The sequence below is a fragment of the Haliaeetus albicilla genome, chromosome 27, assembly GCF_947461875.1.
Source record: "Haliaeetus albicilla chromosome 27, bHalAlb1.1, whole genome shotgun sequence".
NCBI lineage: Eukaryota > Metazoa > Chordata > Aves > Accipitriformes > Accipitridae > Haliaeetus > Haliaeetus albicilla.
Window position 1 is genome coordinate 9,078,451 of NC_091509.1, and position 24,194 is coordinate 9,102,644.

At 36.1% G+C, this 24,194-nt stretch overlaps 1 protein-coding gene across 3 annotated transcripts in view; it reads left to right on the top strand.

Annotated features, from left to right (window-relative positions):
* Window positions 1-24,194, top strand: part of GABRB2 (gamma-aminobutyric acid type A receptor subunit beta2) — a 179,440-nt gene that overhangs the window by 50,233 nt on the left and 105,013 nt on the right. For all 3 annotated transcript variants that reach the window (XM_069773027.1, XM_069773026.1, XM_069773028.1), the window contains one exon: window positions 10,761-10,981. In XM_069773027.1, the coding sequence (XP_069629128.1) occupies window positions 10,761-10,981 (221 nt within the window). The remainder of the gene's footprint in view (window positions 1-10,760; window positions 10,982-24,194) is intronic.

Below are 24,194 nucleotides of genomic sequence, written 5' to 3' on the forward strand. Positions count from 1 at the left end.
TTTCTCCTCTAAATTTCTGTGAAGTAACAGCAGCTCTTGGAAACTATACTAAGCTAATGTAATCAGTCTAACTTTATTTGAGTTATACAGTACATTATTAAAGGAAATGTTATGCATCTTGTTGTTTTTATAATTCTGAGATGAACTCTAAATCTTAGAGGAAATGTTTTGGGTTTTTTTTATTAAAACTTTTCCTCAAACTCACTTTCTTGCTCTCACTCACTGTCTGTCTTTTACGTCAATGTTGTCTGTGAGATTGTCGTTTAATGCGTGCAAACATTGCTTTGTGAGCTGATCTTAAAATTTGTTTTAAAATTTTGATTTATTAATAAATACATCCTTATTTAGTTTTAGAAGTGTTACAAATATAAGATAATAACTGCCTTGACAAAACTGTATAACTGAACCTGTATCTTGCTAAAGGATATTCCAAGCCAGAACAGAAAATGTGGCAGTGTTCAGTGTCAAGAAGCACTGAAGAAAGAAATCATTTCATGAATTAATGAGTTATCTGTATTATATTATCAAACACTTTGTTTAGGGCAACATTTAGAAAAGCTCTCTGATTTTGTCCACTTTCCCAATGCTAATATAACGGTGTTTTCTTGACTGTTGACTACCTACAATTTAAGTTAATTTTTGAAAAAATTATAGTGTTGCCCAGCTTGATTAGTAATTTCACTCTGATGCCTCCTAAAATGTGTCTGAATATTTTATTCTGAGCTTCTCTAGCTCTCTCTTTACCTTTTTGTCTTTAAAATGGAGGTGATGTTTAGTAGTTGCCTAATGCTGAGACTGCTGAAAATATTGCCTTAGTATTGATTAATGTTCATACTTATTCCATCTTTTTTTAAGAATTGTTATATTTACAGTAAGCATATCTGAGATGTTGTCTTTGGCACTCTCAGTCAAAAGGGCATTTTCACATAGGTTAATAAGATTTTATTTATCTTGATCTCACAGTTATTACATCACAAGCAAAGCAAAAATTAATAGTGTTCTCACCTGTGAAAGAATTCATAGGAAAAAAAATCTTGAAGGCCAATTTATATGAAAGCCACCTGAAGTGTTTTGGTATTCTGTGATACAGAGACAATATGATGTAGATTTGACAAACAGAGGGTAGCAGTAATATCAGAACAGCAGAACAGGAAAATCACTTGAGCATATTTAGGAAAATGAAGAATATACATATAAATATGCTTTCTTTAGTGTGTCTGTTGTGGAAGTTATCTTGCAGAAATTTCTCCATTGCTAACTGAGGAGACAGCTAGCTTTTTACCTGGGAAAAAAAAAAACCCTAGCTAAATAATCTGCTTAGTAAAACAAACTAAATATAGCAAAGTAAATTCCTTTGCCTATAAAAATGATCCCATAAAATATTCATGTAGTATTCTTTTTCAAGAAGTGCATCCTCAGGCAGCCCAATTAAATGGGATCACAGAAGGGGCATATTTTTGTCAGAATACTGCATTTCTCAACAGCACTTAAGTGTACAAATTCTGTCTGAAGCTCAGATAATCAAATTTTTGTCAGCTATTTCTCTTAACTTTTGAATATTAAAATTAAATTTGTACTTTTTCATTGAGATAACTTCGTGACTTGTTTTAGTATTTCTGAAAGGATGATTGTGTCATCACTGATGATGTAGCAATGGGAGTGTTACTACTGCTGTTTTCAATAGTTTTGTAAGCATTTAGAGTTTTCCCATTACTTCATCATTCAAAACAGCTCAGAGGTTCATTGTATCATCCTAAAACGTAAACATGCCACCATTTCTTTGCAGGAATGAAGCAGCAGAAGTGACTGCTTAGTGAGATAAATTGGGAGTTTGCTTGTGGTTTAGTTTGGACTCTAGGGAATTATTGATATAGGTACATTTGGAAGTTTAGACCTAGTACTGAGAATGCTCTGCTTACAGTGCTTGAGACTTTAATTCTTGAAGCCGAAATATTTTGTATTGCTGAGAGTTGTTAGTAGTTCCGAAAAAATGAACACTCCGGTGTGTAAGGTTAAGTGAGGTGATACAGGACTCCTTAAAATGTCAGCAGGCTGTATGCTAAAGGGAAGGACTGTAACTGTTCATGAGGGTTTAACAGGTTTTGTAATGGGCAGCCAAATTCTCTAGCAGCCTCATCTTTTGGCAAACTGTGAAGGATGTAAATAAACAACCTGTTCTAGCAGTAAAATGCTGAGTGCATCTCAAACTGCTTTATTCTTATTAACTCTCAGTTTCTGTTGGACCAAAGCCTGCAGTTGGGAATTTAGGGATTGTTACACACCCTTTTAGATGCGGAAAAGCAGACGGAGCTAGCTAGCGTAATAACAGGCATATTAATGGCACTTTTATCATTGGCATCTCCTTGCCTTGATGGAGTGACATCTTGATTGAAGGAAGCAAGGCTATATTTTAAAATAAGTAAATAAATTCTGGGAATACTTATTCATTTCAATGTACTCCTTGAAAAATATTGCGAAATACTTATCTTAAAATAAGTATTATATGCCTTAAATGAACACCTATTTGTTTTATTATTAATTTTGTAAGTTGTTTGGAAGGTAATTGCGATGATATGGAGCAGCATTAGCTTGGCAATTCTTTGAGTTTCTAAATGTATTCTTAAGGCTTTGTTTATATGTTAGCAACTCAGGAAACTATAAAGCATCAGGAAAAAGAGCATTCATCCAAACATGCCAGTTTAGTTCTGCACCCAAGCACAACCTGAGCTCTCATGTTTCAGCCAGATTTAATCTCACTATCAATACTATATTCTTATCCTGGATTTTATGCTCACCCCCCCCCCCCCCCCCAAAAAAAAAGGCATCAGTAAGATGCACAGGTTTCTGGTAGCTGTTTCTGTTTTTTTGCTTTTGAGTTGCAAAACAATAACTTAGGCCACCATCTGCTCTCATCAAACTTTCTAATTGGATCTCCAGTTCTGCTTAACCACTGGTTTATTTCCGCTTTAAGAGGTTAGAATTTTTTTTGTTTGGTTGGTATTTAGTATTTTCAATATTTTTTACTCTTTTGCAATACTCTTAGTAATAAGCTACAATAAAGGAAGCCTAATAATAAAAGCAATATGAGTGTGATTTCCATTGTAGGTATTTACCTTTCTGAAGAACTGTGGGATTGTACAATTGCATAGGAAATGATCTGTGAACTCAGAATTATTCTCCCTTCTCTGGGAAATGGCTTGTGATACATGAGTCAAGAAAAATTTGAAATTCAAATATAATTTTTTTTTTATATTTCTTGTGGCTTAAAATACTTTATTCTACTTAAAAGACATGAATAAATAATAATAGCACATAATTTTGTCTGAGGCAGAAAAATACTGTTCTATAACTTTTTTTAAAGGGACTATAGTTTGCATTTATTCATCTTACTTTACATTTGCACTGTTCATCTGAGAATCCTGCAATGCTGTATAAAGAGAACTAGATCCTTTAAAAAGAGAAAAATCTGAAGATGTCAAGATACGTGACTCTTAAGCAAGTAGCAGTTAGATTACCGTTTTCAGTCCAAGTTCACTTTAATCAATCTTCCTCTTATTATCAAGAGACAGCAAATCGGAGAGAGTTAAAAGACATACGGCAGATGCTTTTTGATTGGAATGACATGCAGATTGCTGGCTCGGTAAAAGTGCAGTATCATGGTTCAGTCTGGGTGACTTGTCAGAAATTAAAATCAAGTGTCACAGTGTCTTGCTAAACTAATTGATGTTACAGGAAACGTATCAGCCGTAACTGCTTTATTTCATTTCAGTGCATGAAATACAATGACACTGTATTGCAGTGCAATATATAAATCACTGTGTAGAAACAATATAAATATTGGCTCCTGTCAGTAGCGCTAAGGAGACATAAATTCACGATCTTGTCGTAGAAATGGTAAGCAGTCTCTTACTGCAGATTTCATATAATCAGTAGTAAGAAGTTTTATGTCTGGGAGTCAAGCTCTGCTGACAGTCATTCGGCTTTCATACACAGGTCTCTTGCTTGATTCAATAATACCGTGTTTTTCTGAGAACTGTTGTAGGAGATAAACAGCCCGTTTTTGCTTATTTGTTCAGCTGAGAAATGAGAATTGCTGATGAATAATTCTGGGATGGCTGCTGCAGAATAAATGGTAAGCTTACTTCTTGGGATCTTTTCCTTTTTGGAAAGATCGTAGAACTTTAGATCTTTAGGTCATACAATTCCTGTCAAGAAGAACTACCTGGTAAGTTTTAGGAGTCACAGTTAGTTAGAAGTGTTTCATGGATTTGAAGCCAGCCTGGGAAGTGGGACTCAATGATCAAGAGAGTTCAACTTGAACTCTGTGTAAGGTTCTTGATGTCATTGTCATTTTTTTGAAGTGAAGATTTACAGAATGTGAAAAATGCTTTTTTGAAAGGACATATGACAGAATTTATTTTGACACTTCTTTGGTATCACCCATTCTTTCAACAGGTCATTCTACTTTTATGTAAGTCACTTTGTGGTGTCTCCGGTGTTAACAGAGCAGAATTTTTATGTTAATTTTCTTGACATGACTGTGAGATAGGTAATTATGAATTGAACACGTAGTGATTGGTTTAGTTTTAAACAAAATGAGGACTGAAAAGGATTGTCAGTCAGCACTTAGGGAAAGACATTGCTTTTTAAATAAATCCACTGAAGCTCCTTTAGCTTGAAGTGCTTAGTTTTGGATTGTTTTATATACCATCGGAGTAGTGAAATGTGTTGTGTGCTTTCCGCTGCAGAAATTGCACACATCAGTGATAACTTCATTTGAGTCTCAGGAGGGAGTAGAATTAATATTTGCTCCTTTCTTCTTAAATATATAATAGCTTTTAATATATTAACATACATTTTGCTGTGTAGATGTATACTTTTAATAATTTACTCAATGGCACTTTTAAATATGTCATCAACAGACACTTTTTTAAATGTACATGGTGAATAAATCAAGCATTCAGGCAAAATCTTCAGCTTTAAGCATTTTCAGAAGGAAATTATTTAGTTTTAAAAATGCCATACTGGGAAATGTAGTAAAGTATTTTTACAAGTTAGGAATAACCAGGAAAATTCTGAGAAGTGGACTTAAGCCAAACAACAAATGAGTTCTCCATTCATTACTGATGAGTAGAGAGAAATATATTCTTCAACTCCATGCTGCTATATGTTGTATTTATAATATACAGAATGTTCCTTCTACTTACTTTTTTTTTTCTTCTCCAAAGTTTCCCAATTTCATTACTTCCAAAGTGTTTCAGTAGCTGTATTATATCCCTGTTAATACAAGTGCTGGTATATGTTTTTAAGGTGCACTGTGAATCAGTCCTGTTATGTGGAATGTAGAAGAAAGACCTGTATTTTAAATGTTGTTTTTTTCACATTGGACCTTATCCTTATGTTTTGAAAAAATCTACATCTGGCACAGTCTTTTGCATTAGATTCCACCATCGTTGTGAACATTCATGAATTTTTTTTTTTCCTTTTTTTGCCTCGATTCTTTTTCCAATATAAAAAGAAGACCAGCAATATACATTTCACAGGTTTTGGCCCATGGATGGGTTTAGCTAAGGCCTGTATTTTAATCTTTGTAAGCTAATAATAGGCCCAAACTGGCATTTCTTTTTTGGCTTAAGAAAACTTTTATTTGAGAGTATTAACGAAACGAGATAATATAAATAAGAGTGCCAGTTTTCAGATTTGATGCTTTCCTGCGCAGTATCTTCCCTTGGATCTTTGAAGTTGATGGTCATTCACTGACAACTTGGCCGTGTGTAACAGTTCTATTTATCTAAATTTCAGTTTAAATCTCCCAGCATGTATACATTTCCAGCAGCTAGAAGCGTTTGCAGACAACCACTGCACAAAGATAACGTTCAGGATAAAAGTTACTCATAAATATGCTAATACTAGTAAAACTGTTTGTTACTTTTTTATTCATATGAGAAAATTTACATTAAGATTAACTTTGTCTCATATTTGCTGCTTTTCTGTTCATTGTGTGAAATAAGAAGAAAACTGGGAAGCTGGACTTCACCTGGTGAGGAAAAGACGAGAGATCTTTTCTTTGATCAGGATAGAATAGGAGTAACCATTCCTTTTCTGTTACCTAAATTTCTGCATCTGGACAGAATAAAAAAGTTTATTAAGTTTAAATCTATGTGAACAATGGAATAATGATAAAAGTTATACAAATAATATTTGTGTACTTACAGAAAATACACTATATGCCTATTTATATTCTAGGCTTTACTCATAACTTTGTCTATACTAATAAAATTTAGTACAGCATTTCAAGCTTCTCATGCTCAGGGTAACTGATGTACCTATTTATTTATATTTGTACAATGTGTCTCTGTATGCCTGTGTGATAAATAGCCTGTACCTTTGTAGTTTGTCTGTGTAATGGTATACACAGACGTAGTCATCATGAGGTTTGGGTTCGTATTTCTTTCAACTCATTGTAATTACTGCCTTGTGCTAGGCTTTTGCAATGAATTGACACGTGTTTCGTCTTCATATTTACACTAAGCTTCTAACATTCCCATCCTGTGAATTTAATAGGATGCTAAGGCCTTAAATTAAAATCATCCTTTATTAGCCACTTCTATTCCTCTACTTCTGTGTGCCTGTCTTCCTAAAGAGATAAGGTATTTGCATGTTTGTTTTGATGTTTATCCTTAGAGTAGAGGGGATTTCCCGTATTTAATGCGAGTTTTAACAGACTTTTTTCTTGTAGTATTTCTCGGGGACACTTTGTACCTGCATATCTTCTTAAAGAATTACTGTTTCATTTGGGATTTTGGAAACAGATGCCTCCCTCCTTTCTAAGGAATGAATTGCAGCTTATGTGACAGGTTTTCCTTTTTTTCTAACTAAACACTTATACTTTGAAATATGTAGCTTGGAACACATTTATTTTTAATAAGAATTTAAAAAACCCAAAACCTACCTAAATTTGAAAGGTTGTGAGGATTTTATAAAAAATTATTTAGGGTATAAGAAATTATTTAGGTATTTTGGCAATCAGAAACTCCAGTCACATCTGAAAACTAGGGCCAACAGATGACAAATAGTTTTTAGTTGGAACACCATCTCTGTTTCTGGAACAGTGTGTTTGATTCTGAACTCCAGCCTGATGACTTGGCTTTTCTTGCAGATATACCAGTGCTCTAAATTTACAGTTTTATGTAACTCATTTTTATGCACTGAACCATGCATGTTTAGTTTTCTTTCTCCTCTTCTTTTCCTCTTTTACTGAGGTGTAAAGAGGGAAGCATGTTCTGTACATATGCTATATATTAATACATGTAGATTATTCTTTAGAATAGGAATAAAATGCAACATTCCAAGGATAATAGGGGAGCAATTGCTACAGCTCATCTACTTTTTGTTGTGATATATTAGTATAATGAAGACTAATATATTTTCTTACTGGCAATATATTACTGAACATTTTCTGGTGTCTGGTTATGAATCAAATACTGCAGAACAGTGATGAAGCATAACAGTAAAATTCTTCAGATGTAGGTGGAGCATGCTTGAAAGCAGACTCTCATGCTGATCCTGAGGGGTGGGGAGGGGAAAAGATTCCAGATCATTAGAACCGATCAGATTAGAATAGTTACCAGGTAAATATATTTGGTAGTAAAATAATTGGAAAAACTTATTTGGTTTTTACCCTCTTGTAACTGTGCAGTTTTGTTAATGTTTGTGACACCCTACTAAAGCTGAGCAGTGGTTTGTGTATGGGCTGGGTGTACGTGCTTCCATTAGCAACTGCAGGGTAGGGCTGAATGCATAGCAAGTTGTCGTGGTTTAACCCCAGCCAGCAACTAAGCACCACGCAGCCACTCACTCACCCACCCAGTGGGATGGGGGAGAAAGTCGGGAAAAGAAGTAAAACTCGTGGGTTGAGATAAGAACGGTTTAATAGAACAGAAAGGAAGAAACTAATAATGATAATGCTACTAAAATGACAACAGCAATAATGAAAGGATTGGAATGTACAAATGATGCGCAGGGCAATTGCTCACCACCCGCTGACCGACACCCAGCCAGTGCCCGAGCGGCGATTCCCCGCCACCACTTCCCAGTTCCTATACTGGATGGGACGTCCCATGGTATCGAATCCCCTGTTGGCCAGTCTGGGTCAGCTGCCCTGGCTGTGTCCCCTCCCAACTTCTTGTGCCCCTCCAGCCTTCTTGCTGGCTGGGCATGAGAAGCTGAAAAATCCTTGACTTGTTGCTAAGTAGTGTTTATACCAACTGAAAACATCAGTGTTATCAACATTCTTCTCATACTGAACTCAAAACACAGCACTGTACCAGCTACTAGGAAGACAGTTAACTCTATCCCAGCTGAAACCAGGACACAAATGAAGATGATTAACCTTTAACCAGCGCAAGTGGGAAGACTGAAGGGACAACATTACCATTCTGGTTTTGTGTTGACAGGGAAGAAAGGCTGTAACTATTTCTCCCCACTTCAGTGAAAACTGGAGAGGCATTTTGAAGCTCATGTATGTAGGCTCTTCTGGGGAAAGATGCCTAAGAGTGTTTCCACCATGGAAATACACATCTCTTGAATCAGTATAAACTGTTTTTTTAATCTGAGTGCACATTGTTCTGCAGAAGAGGTAGGGTCAATTAATTTCTAGGTGCTGTGTCATTGCTTAGAGACCTCTGCTGGAATAGGCATAGTTGTCACAGGCCCTCCATAATGTGTGTTTTAAGGGTGGACCATGTACATTTTAAAGTGAATAATTACACCAACCTAACTTATGCATAAAAAGTTTTATTAATAAAGAGAGGAAAAATAGTTTTCTGGATACTTGGACATTGGTAATAAAGGTTGTACCTGATTTTGATTTTCTTTTCAATTTGCCATTGACACTAACTTGAATTCACTTCACTTAACTGGACGTGCTTCACCAATGTGCATAGGTTGGGGCTGACTGCCTTAGATGCTCTAAAACCAGTGGAAAGAGATGTGTCTCCAGGGCCTGAAGTTAAGTGGGAGGAATCCCACCTCTCTGCATAGCAGTGGAAGAAATTTATTGTGTCTGTTTTCTCATTCACTGAGGAAGGTACCTTTCCCATGTACATTTTGTGAGATTTGGTGTTATCAAGTCCTTGGCTTTCCTGTGAAAAGATAATTTCTAGAAATGTAAAACTTACCTTTTTTTTTTTTTTTAAGTAATTTTCAGTGATTTCTTACAGGGACATTTTTGTAGATTTTTTTTTAAAGTTTAGTCTGTGAAACTGCAAAATAAGAAAATTTTACTTTTGTATTTTGTGAGAAGTTCTGTATAGTGTTCACATGTCAAATACTTTTTTTTTTTTTTAAATGAAAATGCTTGTAAAATACAGTAGTGGCAGGTGCTTTTAAAGTATTTCGGCAGAAAGATTAATATTTCTTTGCCAACTGTAATCAAACCAGTTTCAATAGTGGTCTCTTCTTTAAAATACAAAGTAGCTAATGAGAAATAATATTGCAATTTATGCACTAAAATGTTCATATCTTGCATGCTTTTTTCTGTTATGATGCAGTGCTAGAAATTAGTTTGTGAGATGTAGTCACCATAGTTAATTATTTGTTCTAAGTTAGGTGGGATTTCTTGTTTTAAGTGCTTTGGACTGATGCATAGAATACAGACTTTCATACTCTGACATGGCTGAATCCTGGGGCTGCTGATAATCACAGCAGCTTTTGTTGACTTTCTGTTGAAAGCAATCTTTTGTAAGCTAACAGTTCTTACTATTTAATGAAGTCCATGTTAAATATGAATTCTAAATCAAAACAGTCTGAGGCCTGATTATGACTTCTGTAGAACAAGCAAAACAAAATACCGGTTTTAGAATATTCCTCCCTTTGGTATTCCTTCAGTATTGTTTTATAGCCCTCGACCCAGTGATCATGATCTGATACACAGCTCCTTTGTGTATTATTTACAGTGTTTTTTACTATAGGCTAATATATAATGAATATTTGCCTCTGTATAACAGGTCTTAAAGAAATGTAATTTTTGTAATTATACTGTTCTCTAAAACATCAAAAGATCAAAACATTTCCAAAGTACATTAGTTGCCTGCATCAAGACAAAGCAATTCTTATAATACTGCAAATATTTATCCAGATGCTTAATTGTGCTCTCTGAATTTTTCCATTGAAGTAACCAGAGTTACTTCATCTGTAAAATTAAGTAGAAGACTAAGACTGTAGCATAGAAACCTCGGAGACCTCCCATTGATTTCAGTCCCCAGGGGAAAGTTAACAGACTTTGAAGAGATTTTAATTTACAGACATGTTTGGGCGGTAACTGCAACTTCAGAGATACAAGGCCTGATCCAGAACTCTACTGAATACAGTGGAGACCATGAGATGAAATTCAGATCTGTGAATGTTCCTGTTTCCTAGAACTCCCAGGCTTGTAAAGTGGTACAGAAATTGCTGACTGTTAAACGTCTACAATTTTTTTTCCATTTTATTTTTAAATATTGAAATGAGAACTCCCAAGTCATTCATAATGTGTAAATACCCCATCTTTTCTATATTCTCATTTCTGTTATTAAGTATACACAGGGTGTTCAGTACTGTAAAAATAAATAAATGTACTTACGGAAATTGTGAACAGAAATGTTTGCCTTTAAGAACAGTTGCAATGAATGAACATGTATTTGCGCCTTTTTTTTTTTTTTTTTTGCATATGTGTGCTGTCTGTTTCAATGCAAACTATTTTTTTGTTTTTGTAATCACAGGACTATACCCTGACAATGTACTTTCAGCAAGCGTGGAGGGATAAGAGGCTGTCGTATAATGTAATACCTCTAAACCTTACTCTGGACAACAGAGTAGCTGATCAGCTGTGGGTTCCTGATACCTATTTTCTGAATGACAAGAAGTCATTTGTACATGGTGTCACTGTGAAGAACAGAATGATCCGTTTGCATCCAGATGGGACAGTCCTTTATGGACTCAGGTCAGTATGAACCATTTCTAACTCTTCTATCTTTTATTTTTAGCCTTTTAATCATGGCTTCAAATTAAAAACTATTCTTTGCCTTTTTGATGCTATTTTTATTGCTGTATTCTATATAACTGATAATATTCCAGAAACAATTTTTACTTAAGTATTCTAAGACTGGATAACGATTTTTAAAATTTTTTTATAATAAATCTTGGAGATAAACTGCCATTTTTAGTGCAGTTCAGACACTTGTGTTAAGGACAGATAAGACACTAAATATTATTTTAAATACTCATTCTGGATTAAAAGCCAGTTCTAGAACTGCTTTCTCAAAGGAATTGAAATAAGAAATACAAAACGAGGATTAGAGAAACAGGGGGAAAATGTATATGACAGCTGAACTGATAGTTTAACTAAATGATATATTTTATAAATATTTTGGATTGAATATTAGATTGGTTTGTATGCTACCCAGATGAATCAGTTTTCTGATTTTCACTAAGATGAGGTATGACTAGGAATGTTCTTCAGCCTGATGTTGTTACTGTGTATGACTGTATGGAGAGTGGTGACTGGAGAAATCAAAAGTAGAACTTCACTCTTGAGACGTTTTGAAAACTGGGGGAAAATGTCTGTTTTAGCAGTGTTTATAGAAAACAATAATTACAGAGAAAGTGATTTAAATATATTTCTGCAAAAGATGACAATATGGTGTGAGTAGGTAACAAAATAGAAAGAAAGTATTGACTGGGTTAAAAAAATGCTGCAGAAAAATCTAGAATGTCTTTCATATTGAGAATAATATGCAATAATAATTTGGGGGAAGCTAATTCTTAAAAATTTTATTAGTGTATTTCTTCCATTTTCAGTAAGATTTTTCCACTGTCTGTCTATAACTGTCATGTCAAGCAGCATGCACTTTTAACCTGGTTATTTTCTACCCAGCTGTAAAGGAAAGCAGCACAGTTTTACATATTCAGAACATGGCTACCTAAATTGGAACTCAAATGCCTAAAACTAAGTCCTAAGCTGTCCTAGGACTTCAGGCTTAACACTTTTTGCATTTATCTTCAATTTTCACACCCAAACCTGAAAATTTCCAGGGTGATAATGTTTAGCCAGTCACTTTTGCCGGGAAGTGCCTTTCTCAGGACAGGCGGCTTCTAGTTCTTGGGTAGAAACCATTCTCCTTGAGACTGAGAGAGACTAGATCAGTGCTCTCACCACTATGCTGGAGTCAGGCTTCAAATGCCTCTTATCTGGATGATCCCTGGACTCTTGCAGTCTGTGCCAGATGGTGATTCACCTCCAGAAATGGGGGGTGAAAAGTGTGAAAATGTTCACTTAGCAGATACTTCATGGTTTTGAGGCACTCTCCTAGTGTGCAAGATGCTGATTTCATCCTTCATTGTGGAACCTAGAACATGTTCCACTTGGTGGAAAAGATCTGGGCTTTTCCTGGCTCCTGAGCTTCCTCTACGTTTAAGGAATAGCACTGCCTCTTATGGCTAATAGATTATTTTTCTACTTGAAAAATAAAGGTAGAAAAATAAAGGGCTATGATAGCCACTAAAAGACATAAAATTAACTAGCTACATCTGGTACACAGCAAAAGTATGCCTTCTTGAAGTATGACCACAGTAGGAAAGTATGTAAGTGAATTTGAGCAGCAGCATGGCAATTTTTATGAAACGTGAGACTAGGTAGAGAATTTGTTAAAACCTGCAAATTTTTGTTTTATTTTTAATTTTTTTTAGAAACTGAAACAATGTATTTTATTGTTAGATTTGTAACACAGAACAGATATTCTTTTATGAACTGTAGAATAACATTTTGCCATATATAACTTAATGGAATTCATTTTGATTTACAGATTCTGCTCTTTTGTGCTGGTTATTGTATTTACCAATTCGTATTGTATCTGATTGTGTTTTCTGTGTGAAGCAGTTCAGGCTTTGGCACTATGACTGGGAGCAAGTCTGGAGTTCTTGTTATTGTTCAGTGAAACAACAGATACTTGGTTCCTTAAAATGGTGAAACTTTTTATTTACAGTAAAGTGAAGTATAAAACAACTACCTAACACACATTTGCATTAATGGAGTGAGAGCAATAAAAGCATAGCAAAGGTTTTGGTATAGTTTTCAATTTAAGACTCTGAAAGCATCATGTTTATTATTTTTCAGAATGAATTACGATGAAATAACTACCAAGTTTACTGTTTTCAATAATTCTGACTTTTGATTTCTACTTGTGACAAGTCATTTTCATTCTAATTGCTTAACAATCCATAATAATTTCTATTTTTGAAAGTGTTGGCAACAGTAAGTAGAGCTCACAGAAAATTGTTCTATAGAAGAATCAAGTCAAAGAAAGATTTTATTTTTTTAGAAACTTTAAAACCATTCATGAAAAATACTTTTTTCTAAGGGTTTTGGGGTTTTTTGTTTGTTTCCCAAAAGAAACAAGTTATTGATGGTTTAAAAAAATTGGCAACTAAAAGCTTAGGTTTACTTCTTTGTTTTTAACAATCCTGATTTACACAATTTTGAAGACTGTACTTTTTATATACTTGCAAAGCAATTTCAGACAAAGTTATCTTATGTGTAACATAATCTGGACCACTATAAGAATGAACTTCGTTGTCTTTTTTTTAGCTGAATTGGTGTTGGTACTGCTTCATTGTCTTGGGGGAAATAATTCTTCCTTTTCACTGAGCATATATAGTAAATCAATTTTAATATCTTTTATGATACGGTAAAGTGAAATCTTGTATATTTTTACTAAAAGCTGTTGAATGTAATTAGATGAAACATTATTAATGCTTTGATCCTTTATTTCCCAGAGTTATTTTTTTTCAATACTTGCAATCACAATATGGTCTCCAAACTGGTTTTAGAATAATTCTGTATGTTGTTCCTATTGTAGAACTTTTGCACAGCCCAAAGTAAAGGTGTTTAGAAGATTTTTTTTCTACATCAAGAATTTCAGATCCGGAAATAATTTTCTAGTATTCTAGTATACCTAGCAATCTTATATTTGTGATTATCAATTCTTACATCCCTTTTGAGACTCTGCTTGGGACGTTTCAAGTGTTCTCTTTGTCCTGTGAGCTGGTACCAGATGAGTGATGGATGTGAATTCTGCCTTTGTTCCCTTGTTGTGCTGAAATGAGTTGTACACTGAGGGCAGTAGCAAGGTGACTGTCACCCTGTACTCCCTCTACCCATCACAAAAGACTAGGCGCTGCAATTGTCATGGGTCCTACTGGAACTATGCACTTGAACAGCAAAGAGAGGAAAGACACCTCTTGTTTCTTGGAGAGGCAGTGTGTTCTGGTATAGAGACTACACAACATGAACAGAAACTTAATAGATGAGGACATGGCAAGAGAAGGTCCAGCTTTTGACCATAGGATAGTGCAAGAGTGACTAAATAGCTTCTAGTCTGGTCAGATTAAAGTTATCAGCTATTATTAGAAATAATTATTATTATTCTTGCTTGCATGGAAATGGGGACTTAGCAATGCCAGTTTAATGATAAAATCTTTCTTTTCATCATTGAACCTTATGCTATATTAAAACCTGTGGGGGCATGGTCCTTGAGGTTATTTGCTGCATTTAGAAAGATGCACTTGAGAGTGGATATAGTAGATAAGTCATCATATAGCTCTCTCCCTCTTACATAAGTTCACACACGCTCTGTCCTGAGTGTTGAAGAACAAATAGGGTTATGTTTCTTCCAAGTGAAGAAAAGAAAATTATGGTTAAGGGTTTTTCTCTAGCTTTTGTGATATATTCAGGTTAAAAAGAAAAAGAAAACATTTAAAGGTGTGGTTTAGATTGAAGAGTTTTTCTTTGGTCTCAGTTATTTGGTAAGTAAGCTTGTTTTAGAGAAATCTCGACTGCATCTGTGTACATGTTGTGTTTGTAATATATATATAAAAAAATGTTACACTGTTCGGGTGAGAACATGTTGTAAAGGACATATTATGATTTTGAAAAGATGTATGTCCATTTCTAGCTTTATCTTTTCTTTTCCAGTTTGTGAGACTTCTATCTGCCTGTGCTTCTCAGGATGTAGCCTGTTTGAAAACAGGTCTGCAGACGGGATTGCCAGGGGCAAGAGACAAACCTGAATATCAATATAGGTCTGTCATAGTTGGATAATTACCCTCAAACCCCCCTTCTTATATGTCCTTATTTTATTAGTGATCCATGGACAAATTTTTGTGATGAAATGTAGAAGATCCTTCTTCTTCCTCCTCCTTGAATTCAGCTGAGTAGGTCTTGGAAAGGCTTTCTGGCTAAAATGTCTTTCAAACACTGGGGTGGATGGGACAAATATACATGCTGGTAACACAACAGAATTATGTGATTGGCCATATTCTTCTTTTGCCTTCACTGCACCATGTGGCAATCAATGATATGTTTCTAATGTTAAGGTTTCAGTTTTATAGCTTTAAATATCTTGAACTATCTATTTCATCTAAAATTAATTCAAGTTAATGTGATTTAAAGTGTCCACAGTAGTGATTTATTTCATACCTGCTTAGTATTAATTTCCACATATCTTAAAAATGCCTGCTTAATATTACTTTCCACGTATCATTAAAAAAAAACTCTGTACACTATTACTGTTCTGAAAATCACTACTATTATTGCTGCATTAACTTACTTTAGCTTACACTTGCAGTGGCATATTCTTTGAAATGCATTCTGCTAAACTGAGATGCCTTTAAATATCAGTCTTAAATTTTTGCTTTTGCCTCCCCATACATCTATATATAAACGTGTGTATAAATGTATACACACACACATATATACATATGTTTTTGTGAATTCAGTTTTGTTTACCTTGATTTCTGTAACCAAATTCATTGAACTGCAAGTGCTCTTATTAACAAAATGGTAATGTATAAATGTAACCATCCCATTCTTTTATGCCCCTATAGTTTAATTTCTATTTTGGATAAAGCAAGCAGTGATCCCTTAACATTGTTCTTTTTGTTCTTTCCTAACAGAACCCATACATGGTATGCATGTCAGATCTGATTAGATTTAACATTGTGAAGGTAAATTTCAGGAAGGACTAGGAGGCAGTTTTCTAAGCACCTGGTTTACACTGTCACTGAAAGTGGGGGGGAGAGAGAGAAGTGGCTAATAATGAATGTAGACATCTATACGGTAGTTATGATGTCCTCATAGCCTGCCCTATTCACTGCTACAGGGCATTAGTTAAGGGCATAACTGAATTGTGACCAATTTTTTACAGAGGACGTGACATACTGGTTACTTTTAGGTTTAGAAGGATTTTTGTTTCTAAGGGATAGCTGCCAGTTATTTATGTTTAGGGAAAATGCTTTTTTTAGCATTCCAGTTACAGTATGGTATTTACAAATAAGACTGAACTTTCTTTTTCAATTTAAAAAAATGTTATATTTCATATTCCATCTGGCAAGAAAATTCTTCTTTGCTGCCAAGACCATGACATTCAATAGACGATAAATCACCAAAATGGTAGAAAATTGCAACATACAGTATTAAATGAAGAATCATTACGGGGAAATTTACTATCTGTTTGTAGTTATGATGACTTGCAATAGGTTATTAGTGATTTGACAACATATATAGAAAAGTAAACTTAGAGGACCAAGTTTCAAATGTAGGATAGCAATCAGTTTACAGTGGGTTGAGCAAAGCTTGAATAAGATATGCAGCCAGAACTCAGGAAAAGACATGGCTTTAACTAAATTTCTGTATGTTAAAATATCTGGTTTATATAATGCACATAGCAGAAATAGTTGCTACAGTAGATAAAATTTGTTGTTTCTTAAATTTATTTTTATATATATATAAGTGTGTATATATATATGTGTGTGTGTGTGTGTATATATATATATATATAAAATTTCCCCTGACTTTTGACATCAAATCTGTTCTAAAATGCAGACAGGAAATTCAGCTGTCTTCTGGTTTATTCTGTATAATTCCGGGGAAGAATCACTTTTCTGAATTTTGCACCCTGTGGTTGGAATGCAAATTTCAGAAGGGTGAGGAGCAAGACCCTTATGTTTGCCAATTTGGAATTGCTATTTTTTGTGTGTCTTTCTGGAACTCACCTCTTTGCTGGAAGAGACTATTTGGGTGTTGTGTGTCAGAATAAGGAGGAAATTAAGTTTAGAATACTAGGATTAAATACAGTTGAAGAAGTGGCTGAAGAAACAGATGTTTCGTGTGGTTTTGGACCATTAACAGGCTGGTTTTAGAGATATTTACTCTTACATACACTTCTAACGGTCCTCGCAAGTGAGCTCTGTGACAGTTGTTAGTCATGGAGGACTGATAATGACATGACAAAGAGTATTGTATACTTTTGTATCTCTTCAGTAGTCTGGTTTTATGCTTTTTGGAACTGAAGCTTGTGGGTGTTTTTTGATGAAAAATAGAATATACACAGAACTTCTGACGGGCCACATCCTGTGAGGTGATGACGTTTCCATCCTCTTTAGCCAAAACCAAATGGAAGTAGAACAGAGTAGTTTTGTCAGAAATGAAAGACTTGTCCCATTTGAAAGTCCAACAGTTTTACTTGCCGAGATTTATTTAATACATTGCCAGCTGTAAGTTTCCAACCCAACCAGCAATAATTCCTAACTATTTTACTGATATAATCTAGTAATCTCCCATAAATGACAGAATTGTGTGTATGACGGTCTTGCTTTGTCCTCTCTTTATTTCTTGCTGCCAGCATGAGTTATGTGAGTTCGAAATAGTCCTGGATGCTTGGATTTTGTGTTGTCTCAGCTGTGCCTTCTGCTGTCTGCTCACTCAGTTTCAGCTGCCTGGAAATTTTCACTGTTGCAAGTAAAATAGATTCTCCCACACTTTGCTCTATTAAAATAGCCTTGGGCATTTTTGTTGTATTAATAGACTCGTTCAGCAATTTAACTTATATACAGCTTATTATCTACAAAATCTGATGGACAGTTTAAAAAGCAATTGCTTTCTACATGCCTTTAGTCCTCAGAACATACTGTTTGAGAGGTGAATTGTTCACACAAGACATCCTTCCGTAAATCATCTGATCTTTATTTTTCCCTCTTTTTCCTCTTTCCCCCGGCAGGGAAAAGGACCTGGGCTTCTTTTCTGGGGGGGAGATGTTATTTTGGACTCTGTGTTCCTGATAGCGGTAACTGTTCAGGGAGCAGGTGTTTCTGGTTCCATGACATTGATGCCTCTCTTGGCTGTGCAGCCCTCCACTCAGACTGGGGTCTTGTCTAGCCTCAGGAGAAAAGGCAATAAACATTATAATGAGGTACCCTGTAGTGACATAAAATTCCCTATAGTGAGATCCTGTTCTATCACTCTAGTTTATCAGCTTGAGCACCAGCTTCCTCTTTCAATAGCATCTCAAAGTAGTGTTGCCACTTGTAAAAAAATTATAAACGCTGTGCCTATCTTAATGAGGGTGTTGAAAGTGTCATGCCAGGGACATCAAATCACCAGTAAAAGTGTCATGTGAATTTGAGGGCCAAAAATTTACATGGTAAGTGCCGATTTGAAAAACATGTTAACCATGTTAGACATTAGGTCCTTTTACTGGCTCTGTCCTAGTGATTTTGGCCCAGTGGAAAGACAATGTGTCATGCAATGACACAGAACTTCAGATTGAAAATATTTTCTTGAATGTAAAGTTTCAGAAGTTTGTCTTAAAATAAAACAAGAAATTAAATGGTGCGATAGCTTTCTGTTGCCCCAGTTAAGCCTATAAGTTTTCTTAATTTTGGATATCACTTTTTGTAATTCTTTTTATCTGATGTAAACATATAACACTAAATTTCTTGATATGACAATAAGGACATATACAAGCATTGCAAAGAGGAAGTGAAAAGTAATTTGTTTGAGTAAGACTCGTTTGAACATGAGAATCTCAGTACTGTGAACAAGTGTTTCCATTATGTTAACTGGGTATTTTTTTTGTGCTAGTGCTCATGCTCATAGGTGCAATTACTGAACTTTCAGCTGCCAACACTTGCCGAAGTTAATTCAGTCTGACATGCAGGTTTTTTAGTTTTGTATGAGAAATGAGGTGAATTAGATTTCTGTGTCCAAATTGTCAAGGCTGTTAGAGTATACACACATGTTTTTAAGAACCCTTAAATCTTGCATGCAGGTTTTCAAAGCAGGAATTTTTTGAAAACAGGCAGAAATAAATGCAAATGTAGTAAAACATTGTCTCGAATTGAAGTCATGTAGCTGTTGTGAAGACTTGAAAAACTTTGAATTACCTGTGAAGAATGCTGCACAATTATGTAGAATTTTGAGTACAAAGCATCATCTGCATTAACAAGGAAGCGTTACCACCCCAGTCTTGTTATTTGGAAATCCTAGGGCAGGACAAGTCAGATACCAGCTCATGTCTTGCACAGTGCATATAGATCCAGCATAAGGAAAGGAACATGAATCTCAGCATGTTGCTTAAGTGAATTAACTGTTGTTTTAACCAAACGAGGTATCGGCTCTGGCCCAAGGCAGGGGCCAGATTCTGTTTTCCATACTCATGCAAATAGTTCTATTGAAGGTCCCAAGGAATTCAGCACAGAAATACTACTACTGTTATTTCTAATAATATATAAACTGAAGACCTAGACTCTCTTTGTGACATGAAACAAATCATACAGCTCCTCTGCCTCAGTTATTCCATTTATTAAATTGGAATACTAAAACCTACCTTCTCACAGGGGTTTTGTGAAGATTAATTAATTAGTTTGTAAAGTGCTTTGATCCCATAAAACACTATATAAGTGCCAAGCATTATTATGAAGAATTATAAAATGTCAGCCTTCATATGCACCTTGGGATAGCTGTTTTATAAATACAAATCTGTTCCATTCTCCTTAGAATCACATTGTTCCACTTTTTCTACATAGCAGCCCATTCAGAAAATGAGCCAGTTTTAGGAAAGATGCAATTTTGGGGGAAAAAAAAAAGGAGATCACTGACTGTCATAAATATCTTTTTCAATTAAGGATTCATAGATTAAAGATGCATTTTGCTGTAGGATTTGGAATGGTATCATTTCAGAACACCTCCATCCACAGCAGGAGGGAGGGTAGTTGGATTTGAAATACCTCCCCTATCTGAAAGAAAACAAAGATATCTTTCTACTTTAGTTCCTTTATTAGATCTTAAGTATGGGATAAGTATTCAAGAGGGTCTTTTGCTTTTATTTTATATGATGTGGCTGTTAAATCATTAGTATGCAAATAATTAATTCAATTAAGCTTAATAAGGAAAAAGCTTTAAGTCACACGAATCATTTCCATTAAAAGCCCTATTATCCAAGAATATAACACTGCAATGAAGTGAAAAAAAAATCTGAGTTTTATTGCCTAACAGACAGACTGTGGCATTTACTCTGTATTAGCAAGAAAAACTCCATCAGCTTTAGAACCATGTAATAGTTTAAGTTGCTCCAAGGATATTGTATATTCCAAAAACAGAGGTCATCAAACACTCTTGAATTGAAATTTAAATATTAACATAATTTAGAATTACAGCAATCTGTCTTATTTCCCTTCTGTAATGTCTTGTATCATTTTAGCTGGTAGTTGGTGATCCTGACAATGGAAATTGTCATATAGAAAGGACATACACAAAATCTCAGAATGCTCTGATCAAGACTCAACTAATGAGATGGATGTTAAATGTGTGTATACACACATACGCTTAAATACCTGATATATATATATTTGATATATATATATCAGTGCATGTATGTATGTATAAAGTTCTACTTACACATATTTGTTAGTCTAAAATTGGTAAAATCTGAGACGGATGTCATAAGTAGGGGCAGGGTCAGGGAGCTGTATAAGTGAAATTTTAAGGCCTTGCATGTGTAAGAAAAATAAATGTTATGACACTGTTTAGAACTAATAATACCTCTTATTTTCCCTGTTTGTGTGGGTCACATAGTCACTTTCTAGTTGTTCTTGTGATTGTACCAATGAAGTTTATCTTTTACACTTTAATGAATATTACTCTAAGACATTGTTGAATACTGTTTCTTAAATGAGACGAGCATTTTTCTTTTTTTTCTAGCAAGTGTTTTATCTGAAGGTGCAAGTACTTGGGCTGATTTTTCATTCCAGTTGAATATCTAGTTTTAGTGATTTTTTTTTTAAGTTTTTCTTTATTTTTGAATGTGCTTTCTGTGAAGAGACTAGCTGATTTGTTCACCCATTTTTTTATCATATTTTGTTATTGAGATTTACAAAGTGGTAAAATAGTTTCTGAGAAATAAGAATTGCCTAAAGTTCTAAAATCTAAGTATTATCTTTTTAATATTTTTCCCATATCTCCAGGATCTGTTTTCTATTTCTTTATTCTTCTAAAAGTTTAAATTTCTTATGGCCCTCAATGTGCAAAGCAGCTGAGGAGAGCTTTTCTTGGAACAATATTCAGTCCTGCTTTAGAATGAGAGAAACTAGGATAAGTTACAAGAAATTCTGGGGGTTTTGTGCTTCCAAATAAGTTCTCCAGACTCCAGGGATGTGGGTGAACATCTGCAGAAAAGCACTTTTAAGCCATGCTTATCACTGATCTTTAGGCTATAATGCAGGCCTTTGCATTAGCCATTCAGTGAATAGGTTTTTTTTCTCCCCTAAATCACTGGTGTAAGAAAGCAATACTTTTTTTTTTTCTTTTTCCTGGTGCTTTTTTCTTTCTGAAAAGGCATCCCTAGAACACTCCCTGCTTCTGCTAGTCTAGAACGTAATTTGAGGAGAGAGAGAACAGAAAAAGTTTGCAAAACATTCTTTTAAATTCACTTGAATGTGCCATCTGTAAGAGCAGATGGGAAAAATGTCTCAGGGCCAGAAGGAGACTGCGAGATCAAATCACAAAGAAAGAACTACATGCAGACATGTTCCTAGTGTCAGAACAAAAAGGACCTTAGCAATTACCTCAGTGACGTGACCTGGAAGCCTGGTCCCTCAGAAATTGCTGTCCTGTAGCAAATATTTCAAGGGACTATAGTCAATACCATATAGATCCCCATGGCATGTAGTCTATGGACACTCTCATTTCTGGGCAACCGCCAGAAAAGAACAAATGTTCAGGTCCCTAAATTATTCTCACATATGAACTGTAAATCCACATTCATCATTTTGGGGGAGGGAGGGAGTGCCAGAGTGCATTATGTTCCTCAGCATCTGAATTGAGAAATCATTGTTTTCTCCATCTTCATATGGTACAGTACATCATTCTTGAGAGCACTCTTTTTAAAAAAAAATTGCAATAAATGCAGACTATAGAGTATACATGATATCCTTCAACAAGTTACTGTTGTATGATAGCTATTGCTGACAGCAAATGTCAATTCACAAATGCTGTGAAAATAGAATCATAGAATAATTTACGTTGGAAAAGACCTTTAAGATCGAGTCCAATTGCTAACCTAGCACTGCCAAGTCTACCACTAAACCACGTCCCTACGTGCCACATCTATGCATCTTTTAAATACCTCCAGGGATGGTGACTCAACCACTTCCCTGTGCAGCCTGTTCCAATGCTTCACAACCCTTTTGGTGAAGAAATTTTTCCTAATATCCAATCTAAACCTCCCTTGGGACAACTTGAGGCCATTTCCTCTCATCCTATCACTTGTCACTTGGGAGAGGACTAACACCCACTTCGCTACAACCTCCTTTCAGGCAGTTGTAGAGACCAATGAGATCTCCCCTCAGCCTCCTTTTCTCCAGGCTAAACAACCCCAGTTCCCTCAGCCGCTCTTCATAAGACTTGTTCTGTAGACCCTTCATGAGCTTTGTTGCTCTTCTTTGGACCCACTCCAGCACCTTGATGTCTGTCTTGTAGTGAGGGGCCTGAAACTGAACACAGTATTGGAGGTGCGGCCTCACCAGTGCCGAATACAGGGGGACAGTCACTTCCCTGCTCCTGCTGGCCACACTATTTCTGATACAGGCCAGGATGCTGTTGGCCTTCTTGGCCACCTGGGCACACTGCCAGCTCATACTCAGCCCGCTGCCAAGCAATGCTCCCAGGTCCTTTTCTGCCGGGCAGCTTTCCAGCCACTCTTCCCCAAGCCTGTAGCGCTGCATGGGGTTGTTGTGACCCAAGTGCAGGACCTGGCACTGAGCGTTGTTGAACCTCATACAGTTGGCCTCGGCCCATGGATCCAGCCTGTCCAGATCCCTCTGTAGAGCCTTCCTACCCTCGAGCAGACCAACACTCCCGCCCAGCTTGGTGTTGTCTGCAAACTTACCGAGGGTGCACTTGATCCCCTCGTCCAGATCATCAATAAAGATATTAAACAGAACTGGCCTCAATACTGTGCCCTGGGGAACACCACTTGTGACCAGCCGCCAACTGGATTTAACTCCATTCACCACCACTCTTTGGGCTTGGCCATCCAGACAGTTTTTACCCAGCAAAGAGTGCACCCATCCAAGCCATGAGCAGCCAGTTTCTCCAGGAGAATGCTGTGGGAAATGGTGTCAAAGGCTTTACTGAAGTCCAGGTAGACAACACCCACAGCCTTTCCCTCATCCCACTGAGCGGGTCACCTGGTCATAGAAAGAGATCAGGTTAGTCAAGCAGGACCTGCCTTTCATAAACCCATCCTGACTGGGCCCAATCGCCTGGTTGTCCTGTACGTGCCACATGATGGCCCTCAAGATCATCTGCTCCATAACCTTCCCCAGGACCGAGGTCAGACTGACAGGCCTGCAGTTCCCCAGATCCTCCTTCCAGCCCTTCTTGTAAATGGGTATCACATGTGCTGACCTCCAGTCAACTGGGACCTTCCCAGTTAGCCAGGACTGCTGATAAATGGTTGAAGGTGGCTTGGTGAGCACTTCCACCAGCTCCCTCAGTACCCTTGGGTGGATCCCATCTGGCGCCATAGGCTTGTGTGTGCCTAAGTGGTGTAGCAGATCGTTAACTGTTTCCCCTTGGGTTATGAGGGCTTCATTATGCTCCCTGCCCTTGTCTCCCAGCTTAGGGGGCTGGATACCCCAAGAACAACTGGTCTTACTATTCAAGACTGAAGCAAAGAAGGCATTAAGTACCTCAGCCTTTTCCTCATCATTTGTAACTATGTTTCTCCCTGCATCCAGTAAAGGACGGAGATTCTTCTTAGCCCCCCTTTTGTTGTTAATGTATTTATAGAAACATTTTTTTATTGTCTTTTACATCAGTA